The 12,982-nt window shown below is 38.2% G+C and overlaps 1 protein-coding gene across 1 annotated transcript in view; it reads right to left on the reverse strand.

Annotated features, from left to right (window-relative positions):
- Positions 1-12,982, reverse strand: part of Ddx10 (DEAD-box helicase 10) — a 173,215-nt gene that overhangs the window by 90,020 nt on the left and 70,213 nt on the right. Inside the window, exons 11-13 of the mRNA XM_045145228.1 lie at positions 10,192-10,279; positions 8,428-8,516; positions 4,785-5,259 (exon numbers count right to left, since the gene is read on the reverse strand). Of these exons, the coding sequence (XP_045001163.1) occupies positions 4,785-5,259; positions 8,428-8,516; positions 10,192-10,279 (652 nt within the window). The remainder of the gene's footprint in view (positions 1-4,784; positions 5,260-8,427; positions 8,517-10,191; positions 10,280-12,982) is intronic.

The raw sequence follows: 12,982 nt of genomic DNA on the forward strand, positions 1-12,982 counted from the left end.
CTACTGAGGCAGCCTTCTAGGAGGCAACACTTGCAGCTGGCTCACTTCATTCATGCTCAGTATATCAGTATGCTCGTTGGATATTCTAAGTGTGTATACAATAGGTAACCTAAAATTATTTACAGTGCTGCCAACTGCACTGACATTACTCAGATAAAGAAGGCAAACTATACACAAATGAGTATAAGCAACAAGGCAGAAGCCTGAGATTTGTCATGGCATACATGTTTTAAGTACCAGCTTCACCTCTGCGACTTCAGTCAGGTCATTTCAAAGCTTTTCAGGCAGGTGTGATGATGTACACCTTTAACCCCAAACTTCAGGACACAGAGGTAGGATAATCACTGTGAGTTTGAGGCCAGCTTGAAACTACAGAGACATCCTGGGCTAGAGTGAGACAACTTTCATAATTTCATTTCATCAGAGTTTTTGAAGTTAAGTTATACTTATTAAGGGAAGTACAATAAACTAGAAAGGGACTACAAGGGAGTGAGGAGGGGGGAAATAAAGGGGATGGTATTGTATATATGTAAGTAGGAGAACAGATTACTGGGAGTAGAAAGGCCTAAGTGATGTCAGGGGCAGAGACTGAGTAAAGAAAAGGGAGGGGGAGGGCAGATCAAAATCTAAGAGGGTATAAATAGGTCATAGGGAAACCTACTTTTCTGGGCAATCGTCCACCCAAAAAACCTAGACTGTTAGTAGAACATTTTCAGTATCAGCGATGGGATAACTTCCAGTGAGTTGTTGGTCAGGGAGGTCTCTGATGGCCCCAAAACATTACAGGCCATTGTTGAGGCACTTGGTTTCCCACCAGGAATAGATGGTAAGACCCTACTGCTGAAGACTCCACATGCTTGGCCTACAAGCCACTGAGAATTCCTGCTAGAGCTGAGCTGAAACCCTCCTCCATGTAGACCAGCTGACAGAAAGCTGGAAAACCTACACTGCATGCAGCTCCATGGGGGAGAGTGAATTCACCAGTGTAGATAAACAACAGTGGATACTGCAAGCCTTATTTGGAAAGAAAGGCCAAATGAGCCAATGGGAGCAATAATGTCTGTTATGGGGAAAACCAACAGCTCTCCAACTGGACTAGAGGCCCACTCCACTAGAGAGAATAATACCTAAAAAAAAAAAATCTGAAATTAAGGGATAAAGCAGATTGAAGTGAATGGTAAATATAATACAACAGTAAATTATAGAATTCAGCAATAAACTATAAAATGAAAAGCATGACAGGATTGTAGGTGCTAAGTCACATTCAAAACTATCTTAAAACAATGGTATCCAAAAGGTAACAGGGAGCTGGAGAGATGGCTCCACAATTAAGGGCTAAGGAACTGGGTTCAACTCCCCAATACACATATAAAGCATGATACACAAAGTAGCACATGCATCTGAATTTTGTTTACAGTGGTTAGAGGCCCTAGTGCATGCATTTATTCTCTTTCTCCAATAAATAAATAAATAAAGTATTTATTTATTTTTAGAGAGAGCAAGAGCGCAGGAGGGGTGGAATTGGCGCACCAGGCCTTGGACACTGCAATCTAACTCCAGAAGCTTGTGCTGCCTATTGTGCATGTGCAACCTTGTGCTTGCATCACCTTTGTGCATCAGACTTACATGGGATCAGGAGGGATCAAACATGGGTCCTCAGGCTTCTCAGTCAAGCGCCTTAACAGCTAAGCCATCTCTCCAGCCCATTAAAATAATAATAATAATAAAGAGAGGCTGGAGAGATGGCTGGGCAATTACGGTGCTTGCCAGCAAAACCTAATGACCGAGATTTGATTCCCCAGTACCCACACAAGGGGCCATAGTCATTCCCCCCCACCCTCTCTCTCTCTCTCTCTCTGTGCAAATAAATAAATCTTTTTTGAAAAAACATGCTATGGAAGCTCTATTTAAAAACAGCCCATGAAAATAAAAAATAAATAAATAAATAAAAACAGTCCAAATATGAGATACCTTCCAATGAGTTGTTGGCCAGTGAGGTTCCTGATGCTCCCAAAACATTACAGACCATTGCTGAGGCCCTTGGTTTCCTACCAGGGATAGATGGTATGATCCTATTGCTAAAGACTCTACATACTTGGGCTGCAAGACCCCTGAGAAATCCTGCTGGAACTGAGCTGAAAACCTCCTCCATGTAGGCCAGCTGACAGAAAGCAGGAAGAAGCCACATTTCATATAATTCAATGGGAGAAAAAGAAATCACCAGTAAAGATACTCAACAGTGGACACTGCAAGCCTTATATTTGGACAGCCACGCCAAATGAGCCAATGGGTGCAATACTGACATGTCTGTCATGGTGGAAACCGACTGCCCTCTAATTGGACTGAGGCCTGCTCCATGGGAGGGAATATACAACAGGGGTAGTCATGAGCCCTAGGGGTGTAACATCTACTGCTGTCTGACTAAATGTATATATCATGCTCCTCAAACTGGCCAGTAAGCACTTCTCTTAATTTTCATACCCACATATTAATGCTACTCCCACTTTTGGTAGAGAATCTCTTTTTAGATGGCAGTGACCTTTGGATGACTCAGAAGGTAGCATGGTGCTGGAAAGAAGTGACAGGAGTGCTCAGCACTGGAATACCTGTATCGCATCTTCCAAGACTCAGGGTCCATTGTGGAAGAGGTGGCGGAAAGAATGTATGAGCTAAGGAAGGGTAGGACTCTTTACAACGTGCTGCCCCCAGACATAAAATGGCCTGGATATCCATGACCTCACAGTGCCTGACAATAACTACACAAGACCATCATAATAGGTGGAAAAGATCATGACATCAAAATAGAAGAGAGGCTGATTGAAAGGGGAAGGGGATATGATGGAGAATGGAGTTTCAAAGGGGAAGGTGGGGGGGGAGGGAGTGTATTACCATGGGATATTGTTTATAATCATGGACATTGTTAATAAAAATAATAATAATAAAAATAACAATAAAATGTAAAACAATAAAAAATGGCCAAGAAAGAAGCAGTATTTACTTTAAAAATTCAAAAGCAGACAGGAGGTAAAGGTAAAAAGCAAAAAGGAAGCAGCCTCTTTATTTCAGTGAAAGAATAAATAAATTTCAACTTGTTTGTATATAATATTAAACAATATTATAGGAAGAAATCCACTTGACAAGTATGCCGTAAAATTGTAGAAAATAAATCAGATGTTTAAACCTAGAATTTATATAGTATGATATATATACAATTTTCCATAATTAACAATAAGTTTTTTTTTCTTTTTTTGGTTTTTTGAGGTGGCATCTCATTCTAGCCCACACTAACCTGGAACTTACTATGTAGTCTTAAGGTGGCCTTGAACTCACAGCAATCCCCCTATCTTTGCCCCCAAGTGCTGGGATTGAAGCTGTGTGCCACCATGACAAGAAAGAATATTAAATATTAGGGAGGTTTTTGTCGATTTTTATTTGTTTGTTTGTTTGTTTATTTATTTATTTATTTGAGAGCAACAGAAAGAGGCAGATAGAGAGAGAGAAAGAATGGGCATGCTAAGGCCTCCAGCCACTGTAAACGAACTCCAGACACCTGCGCCCCCTTGTGCATCTGGCTAACATGGGTCCTGGGGAATCAAGCTTCCAACCAGGATCCTTAGGCTTCACAGGCAAGCGCTTAACCACCAGGCCATCTCTCCAGCCCTTAAATATTAATTTTCACATAAACTACAAAGCTGGACATGCACAAATCTATGATTTAGAGACAGTAAGTTATTTATGATCATGCTTACCAAAAAAAATCAATAATGTCTTTTCAACCTATAAGCCTGACTGGAACACTTAACACAGCTTGAAAATACAGATTTCAGAACAAATGAATCTTACAAACTTGTTAATATTCAGTAAGCACACACTGGCATATAAAACTAGCACAAGAATGACCAGCATGACCCTCTGTAGGAAGATATTGGACAAAATATAGCAAAAGCTATTCAAATGTACTATTTCCAGCAAGTCATTATAAAAATGAAACTAAAATGACAATTCAATTTCTTTTATGACAACAGAAACAAAAGTCCCTAAAAAATATCTATCAGGAAATAAAATCATGCCCCGTTAGATAAAAGAAAATAAACTATAACTAACCATATCTAAGAAAGTTGCCAAAGAAATATAAACAGGCTCATCATTAGGGTTAGAAAAAAACATAATTAAAAATCCATATATTAACAGACTACGAACGACTAGGTAATCACCTTAACAGTTTTAGAAAAAGCACCTTAACAGATTTAGAAAAAGCACATGACAAAATTTACCATCCACTTATGATAAAAATAAAACACTAGAAAAGCTAGCAATAGAACTTTCTCAACCTGATACAGATACTTATGTAAACTACTGTCAACTAATATGAATTGTAATGGTAAAAGCCTAATACTTCCCCTTCTTAGATCAAAAACGATATATAAGTATACTTAGTCCTGCTGTTCTTAAGATCCTAATCAACATAATCAAGCAAAAAAATAAGAGGCATAAACAATGTAATGAAATTAGGATATTTGCTCATAAATATTATTAAATCAGCTGCAGAAAAAAATTTCAGATAATGCTAAATGTACCACCAGAACTTTCTGCTCACAATTTTTTTTTTTAAAAAGTGTACTTTAAAGTTATGGAAAAAAAGATGCCAAAGTAGAAAAGTCACACTACCATTAATCACTCAGTCACCTCTCCATACCCACTCTTTTGTTTTTGTTTTAAATTCCCCAAAGATAAGTACTACAAAAAAAGCACAAAAGAAGATTCATCAATGGAAATAAACTTACCTGTAATGTTTCATTCTCTTTAAGACCCAAACCAAACACATCACGCTGCTTCACCATCAGGAAATCAGCATCAGGCTCATCTTCCTCCTCATCATTTCTGTCCAAGAACTGCACAGGAACTTCCTTCACCTTCTGTGTCTCATTAACATTGGGAACACATTCAGTCTGGAACCCTGTTGCTTTGCTCAGTTTCTCTTCTATTACATCTTCTTCCTCCTCCTCTTCTTCCTGTTCTACATCCCTACTACCATTAGCCAGTCTGTACTCTGTCCTTTCTAGTACTTGCCCATTTTTCTGAAGAATGGACATTTTCTCACTGAAACAGGCTCTAAATTCTTCCACATCATCATTGGTGAGAGTAGGAGCCCAAGGCTGAGTTTCTTCAGTTTTTGGACTCCTGCTCAATATTTTAGTGGGCTGTTTCTCCTTTTTCTGAAGAAATCGTACTCTTGGTGCAACAGCAAGACCAAGAGACCTTTGAAAGGGGAATAAAATGAAAATAATTATCTCAGTATATAGCAGATGGTATAGTTATGGTGTTATAGAACAGCTTCTCCAGAATAGAGATCTATTTCTAAAGCTTTTTTATAAGAAAAAGTTCCTCTGAAACACATCAATACTGACAGACTAAGAGATGCAAAAGGCAAGCCAAAAAGTCCTGAATATTTGTCAAAAGCATTTAGAAACCCAGCTTTTCTTCAAGAGAGGTAATATGGTATGAAATACAGAGCACTGATATAGAAAAAAGATAAACACAGTTTAAGTACTAGACCCAATTTCCAATTCAACTCTCAGCATAAACATGCTCAAAAAACATACTAGTTACAATGATTGAGATGGAGAGGTAATATGATGAAGAATGGAATTTCAAAGGGGACTGTGTGTGGGGGGGAGGGAGGGAATTTCCATGGGATTTTTTTTATAATCACAGAAAATGCTAATAAAATTAAAAAAAAAAAAACATACTAGTAACACCTACCAGGTCAATCACACAGTTATTGTAAAGATCTAATTACCTAACTGTATGAAGTAATTTGTGTAAAATAAAAAAAAAATTTAAAAACTGTTTTAAGTTACAATATAAATTAAAAATGACATAGTCATAGAAGAAAAAAATAGTTTTCTTCAAAGAATAAACTAGAATATATATCATCTCCATCCCCAAACTTTCCTTTTGTAAAAGAATATGGCAAAATAATTGCTATAAAAAGAAACTTTTATTTAAGAATGTTACAGGAAAAAAAAAAGGTAGTTGAGCCAATATCTCAATCAGTAAAGTGCTTGACTCCCAGGACACACATAAAAATGCCAGGCATAATGGGGCATGCCTTTGTAGTCCCAGTGCCAGGGAGGCAGACAGCCAACCAGTCTAGACTAACTGGTGAGTGTTAGAACAATGAGAGAGTCTGTCGCAAAACATAGTGGACAGCACTTACACTTGCCTCCACATGTACATGTCCACACACAAGCACATACACAGACATGCACACCACACACACCATACATGAATGGAAAAACAAAGAGAAAGAAAACCAAGATTTCATTTAAACCGGGTGTTTCTTTCTCAGACCAACATTAATCACCTCCACTAAATACCCACTAATGGACTAGAAATACAATCTTAAAGCAAAGACAGCTTTAGAAAATAGCTAATGGTATGACACGGACACACTGCTCTTTTACTGTATGTGATTCACATCAAAACCGAACAGGTTCAGTGTTGAAAAGCAGAGACTCAAACAGGACTGTTAAGATTTAACTTCAGTGGGAATTACCATGGGATATTTTTTTATAATCATGGAAAATGTTAATAAAAATTAAAAAAAAAAAAGATTTGACTTCATGAACTGTGAGATGAACACTGTTACTTAGTCTCCTCGACCTAACTTTCTATTTACAAAAGGGGGTAGTAGGTTTACTGGCAGGCATGACACAATGGAAGTAACTCATAAACAGGCAACTATGGCAGCACTTCCTGCCATCACCATCATCACGGGTATGAGTAAAGGGGTTAGGAGCATGAGCGTGTATCCATCAGAAGATTTCTCTGACCATATTACACAAACATTCATATGCTCACAGACTCACAATGTAGCGGAGAATGTCCCTAAACTTCTGATCCTCCTGCTTCCACCTCAAAAATGCTGGGATTTCAGGTATGTGTCAGGGCTTCCTGCATGCCAGGCAAGCACTCACTCCTAGATCTGCACCCTTCCAAAGTGTTCCTTAGTCAGTTTTTTGTTTTGTTTTGTTTTAAAAAAAAAGGAATCCACGTATCTTACACGTATAATATTGCTTTAGGCATCAATGGCTTCTAAAGGAAATTACACAGTTCAAGGAAATTTCACATATAAATTTTCACATTTCACTGGAAATGCAAAGGTAAATATGACTGGCAATTTAAGCTCAAGTTTAATTTTTGCCATTTCTAGCATTATAAAAAGCAAGTCTTCAGCATAGAAAGCATGACATGTATAGAGTCTGGAACAATAAAAGAGCTCCTAAGTAACAGCTGCTGTGTTAAAGACCTTTCTCCACATTGGCAAATATTCTACCTAGAACAAGCAGAAAGTCACAACTGAACTTCACACACAACCCAAAAACCAGTTAATAATATAAATTCTATTCAGAAATGACAAAGCTAGGAACTGGTAAATAAAAATAAGGAAACAAAAGAAAAACAGGTTATCCATGCACATGGCTTTCCACCCATTACTTATATGGAAAATCAGTGGCCTCGTGCTGCTATCTAACAACCTAAAGAACAGAAAACAGCAGCTCATCCAGGTCAAAATTCCTGTTAAGACTCATTTAAAGATAAGGACACATTCATTCCTAGAGAACAAGCCAAACATACAGCATTTATGTAGTAAACATTAAACACACTTCCTCTGAGAAATGTCACACTGGCATTCAAAGTATTATGAAACTCAAGGAAACTTCGACAGGGACTTGTCAACACATTTCCCACAGATACGACTCCCTTAAAAAAGAGACCACAAAAAGAGAATGAGTGCATGAATGAAAGACGGAAGTAGGGAGAGAGGAAGGGAAAAGGACACTTTCCATCTTTACAGGTTAAAAGGTTGCTTGGGTTTAGCTGTTTCAATCCCTCAAATTTTCAAATAAAACCACCCACTCCAGGGTCTGAAGAGATGGCTTAGCATTTAAGGCATTTGTCTGCAAAAGACAAGGGATCCTAGTCTGATTCCCCAGGACTCACATAAGCCAGAGGCATAAGGGAGCTCTGGTAAACCCACTCTCTCTCTCCCCCCTCCTTCTCCCTTATTCTCTCTCTCAAATAATTAAATAATTTAAAAAAAAAAAAAACTCCATTTCATGCAAGAGTAATCTAAGTCACTAAATAGGACTATCTTGCAACATGAAGTGCAACATTAAGTATCTATAAGAAATATCAAGACAGAAAAAAGTACACAGAACTTAGAAATAGGAACATTCTTCCTGACAATAAGAACTAACAACAGGTCAATTTTCTATAGATTTAATTTAACCTTTTTCTCTGTAGGTAGTCAACAGATTTTTGTTTATGATAAAAACAGGGACTGTTTTAACTAGGACTCTCAGAAGAAGACTGATGAAAATTCTTTCTGTTTTATTTCATAACTGTACCATGAATACTTACAGGGCATATTCAGGAATAGGTAACTTGCTCACATCAAATACATCTTTATCCTTCATAAGATATACTGAACGTATATAGGAGACAAAACACTGTAAAATAAAAATGTAAAAGTAAATTTAACAGTCACTGTAAACTATGTTAAACCAAAACAGAAAACTAAGCAAAGGGCTAAATTCAGTAGTAGTATGTGGTAGTCTGAAAGTATGTCCCCCATAAACTCAGGAGTTTTATTAAAATTGAATTTGCAGCTTTAGTCCCAAGCAGGCGAGTGGGGGTGTTGTCACTGGGGACAGATCTGAGTTCCAGCCAAAAGGTATGCAGAGGGGTTTTCAGCTCTGCCTGTGCTAGTTTACAGAGCTAGCTGTTTGGTGCTCTCCATTCACATCTCCTCATTCCTTCTTCTTCCCACCTCCTCTACTTGATGAATTCCTACTCTGTAGCCCATTGCTGATATGATTACAGAGAAAGAAAAGATCACGGAACTATACTATACAGCAGCAGAAAAGACAGAGCTTCATAACAGGAGCTCTTATTTGTTGGTATGAAGATGACACTAACTAGAAAGCACAAAAGAATATTATTTCACTAGTTCCTTTCTCAAAGAATCTGTTAAACTTCATTAGCTAAAAGAGTAACTTTAAGTAAAAGTGATTTCACCTACCACAAACAACTAATTTTATGACAGCATATGTTAGTTTTATTAGCCATTCCAGAATGCAAGCATGTTTCAAAAATATGTTGCAAGTAATAAAATGTATCACTGTTATAAGTCCAAGAAAGAAAATCAAGAACAGCAAATCATATTTATACATATAAATCATATTTTATAAAAATTTATTTAAAATTATATAAATCATATTTATAGACTAAAATCTAATTCATGGAAAAAATTTAAAAGAATTCTATACTTACCAGTAATTTAGCCTAATATATTAATTTCTCAGTCAAAAAACACAATCAGGGCTAGGGAAGTGGCTTAGCAGTTAAGGCATTTGTCTGTGAAGCCTAAGGACCCCAGTTCGATTCCACAGGACCCACATAAGCCAGATGCACAAGAGGACACGTGCTCCAAATTTGTTTGCAGTGGCTGGAGGTCCTGGTGCACTCATTCTCTCTTTCTCTCTATGCCTCTTCCTCTCTCTCTCTCTCCCTCCCTCTCAAATAAATGAATAAGTAAATAAAGTATTAAGAAACACACACATACAATCAGGGGCTGGAGAGATGGCTTAACATTAAGGTGCTTGCCTGTACAGCAAAAGGACCCAGGTTCAATTCCCCAGGACCCATGTAAGCCAGATGCATGGGCTGGCGCATGCATCTGGAGTTCATTTGCAGTGGCCAAAGGCCCCAGCATGCCCTCACTCTCTCTCACTCACTCTCTCTCACTCACTCTCTCTCTCCATCTTTCTCTAATAATAAAATATTTTTTAAAAAATGAAAAACAAACACAATCAGGGCTTATTGCAGTTTTTCTGAAGAAATAAAAGTAAAGATCATCAAGTACATTAGACATTAGGCCACTAAACAACTAAAATTTGTCCGAGAGAAAATTTTCCCTATGTTTTGGAAAAGATGCTATACAGGTTACTGTAGGAAATACTTTTTGAAATTTCAAGAAGTAATCTAAACCTATCTATTTAAAATGGCACTGGTTTACCTTTGAGGCAGGATGATGCAAACACCAAGGTAGCAAACTAATGAAATTTAATTTCATCACTTATTTTGCCTCCCCACCCCAAATAAATCAGATCAAAGGTAACTTACCCGTTGAGCTCTTTCTTTTAAATCTTGATCTTGGGCTAAAAAGGATTCCAATTTCTTTTGCACATCTATAAGTTTTTCTGGATTGATTCTTTTAATTAAATAAAAAAGAAAATGGTTAACCTAAAGAAACCAATTTTTAAAAAAATTTTTTTGTTTCTTTTATTTATTTATTTGAGAGCAACAGACAGAGTGAGAAAGAGGCAGAGAGAGAGAGAGAGAGAGAATGGGCATGCCAGGGCTTCCAGCCACTGCAAACGAACTCCAGATGCGTACGCCCCCTTGTGCATCTGGCTAACGTGGGTCCTGGGTAATCAAGCCTTAAACGGGGCTTTACAGGCAAGCGCTTAACCGCTAAGCCATCTCTCCAGCCCAAGAAACCAATTTTAAAAGTAATAAACAGTATGCCATATTTCCCTATTTTCCTTAGTATGACTTTTATTTTAACTTGGTTTGCTTACTTATTTGAAAGCGACAGACAGAGAGAAAGAGGCACAGAGAAGAGAGAAAATGGGCCTGCCAGGGCCACTAGCCACTGCAAACAAACTCCAGATAACATGAGCCCCCTTGTGCATCTAGCTAACGTGGGTCCTGGGGAATCAAGCCTTGAACCTGGGTCCTTAGGCTTCACAGGCAAGCACTTAACCGCTAAGCCACCTGTCCAGCCCCTTAGTATGACTTTTAAATAATTAATAGTATTTCTTGCCTAGGATCCAAATAGACCAATACTTCACTGGATAAAATCTGACATACCTGCATGTTATGAACAACATGAGACAATTTTTTTTTCCTAAATAGCCCAGTTGAGTAAATGAAAGATACCTAGACTATCACATCAGCAGTGACTGCTTCTAAATTCTATAAAGCTTGAAAATAGCTTCAATTATTCAAATTACTCAAAATGAACTAATGAAATGGGATAAATGAAAACTAATGTTAATTTTGTATTTATATTTTCAAACAAATAATAAAATCAATTTCATTTAATAAACAAGTAGCTAACACAAATAAATTCTAATTTACCTATCTAGATATTAGATACAACAAAAACATTATGTAAAATTTTCCTCAACTAGGCTACAGCAAAGAATTATTTTTAATAGCCTTCACATTTTAGACTCTACTTATTTTCCTGAATCTGACTGATTCATTTTGCTCCTGCAAAATTGGAACTGGGAGTAAGAAGGCTAGGAGGGTATGGATTATGCTGTATTCCCTTTTTTATTAGAGAAAATATCAAAACAAAGGTAACAGTCTTTTGACCTCAAGAATTCAACCCACTGTCAATTTGTTTCTTCTACATTCTCAACCATTCTCCAAATATCTAGCCACAGTCCCAATTATTTCTAGGCAAATCAAACAAGAGATCTTCAATGTCCCTAGTACAAGTAACCCAAGTGATGAACTCCACAGATGTCTAGTTGTACACATCCTCAGTAGCAGGAGAGCATGGTCCTGCAAAATGAACAACCTACAAAATAATGTCATTCTAAAGGTTTCATCCTTGTAAACCTCAACACTTCATGGCACTACAAGTTCTCCTTTCCTTCTCTTTTTAGTTTTTTTTAATACATATACACACACACACACACACACGTGTAGTGTGCATATATGTACGCATGTTCACATGCACATGTCTTCAAGTACCTGTGGAAGCCAGTATATCAGTATATCAGGCATCTTCTTCAATTACTCTCAGTTTTTTTTAATATGTTTTGTTCATTTTTTATTTATTTATTTGAGAGAGACAGACACAGAGAGAAAGACAGATAGAGGGAGAGAGAATGGGCACACCAGGGCTTCCAGCCACTGCAAACGAACTCCAGATGCATGCGGCCCCTTGTGCATCTGGCCTACGTGGGACCTGGGGAACCGAGCCTCGAACCAGGGTCCTTAGGTTTCACAGGCGAGCACTTAACCACTAAGCCATCTCTCCAGCCCTATTCTCAGTTTTTAAGAAAGGTTTTCTCACTGAATCTGGAGCTCACCATCCAGCCAGACTAGCCAGTCAGCAAGCCCCTAGGATCTCTACCTCCCTGGGACAGGGGTTACAAGCACATGCCACAGTGTCCAGCTTTTTATATGGGTGCTGGAGTGAACTCAGGTCTTCATGCTTGCATGACAAGCAACAACTGAGTCTTCTCTCCAGGCATCTCTTTTCCATCTCTTTTAAGTCTCCTAAAATCTGTTTAAACAAAATGGGGAAAAAAAAAAAAAACTTTTTAAGAAAAAAAGAGGGAGAGAGAGAACGGACATGCCAGGGCCTCCTGCCACTGCAAATGATCTCCAGATGCATGTGCCACCTTGTGCAGCTGGCTTACGTGGGTCCTGGGGAATTGAGCCTTGAACCAGGGTCCTTAGGCTACACGGGCAAGCGCTTACCCTTTCTCCAGCCCAAAAACACTTTTTTTTAAAAAGTGGCAGATGGAGCTGGATGATGGCTCATTAGATTGCAGCACTTCCTGAGCAAGCCTGAGTGTGTGAGGTTTGACCTCCAGTACACATAAGAACCCAGGCACAGTGCTAGAGAGATTAAAAGTTAAGGTACTTGCTGCAAAGTGTAAGAACACTTGTTCAAATCTCCAGATCCCAAGTAAGTTAGACACAAAAGTGAGGCAGGCGTGAATGCCGCCCATGTGAGCAAGGAGGTGTGCATGTCTAGAGTTCATTCACAATGGCTGAAAGGCCCTGGCGTGCCCATTCAGTCTCTATATCTCTGGGTCTTTCATCCTCTGTCTCTCTCTCTCAAAAATGAAGAATAATATGTGGTAGTGCACACCTTTAATCCCAGCGC

The sequence above is a fragment of the Jaculus jaculus genome, chromosome 3, assembly GCF_020740685.1.
Source record: "Jaculus jaculus isolate mJacJac1 chromosome 3, mJacJac1.mat.Y.cur, whole genome shotgun sequence".
NCBI classification, from domain to species: domain Eukaryota; kingdom Metazoa; phylum Chordata; class Mammalia; order Rodentia; family Dipodidae; genus Jaculus; species Jaculus jaculus.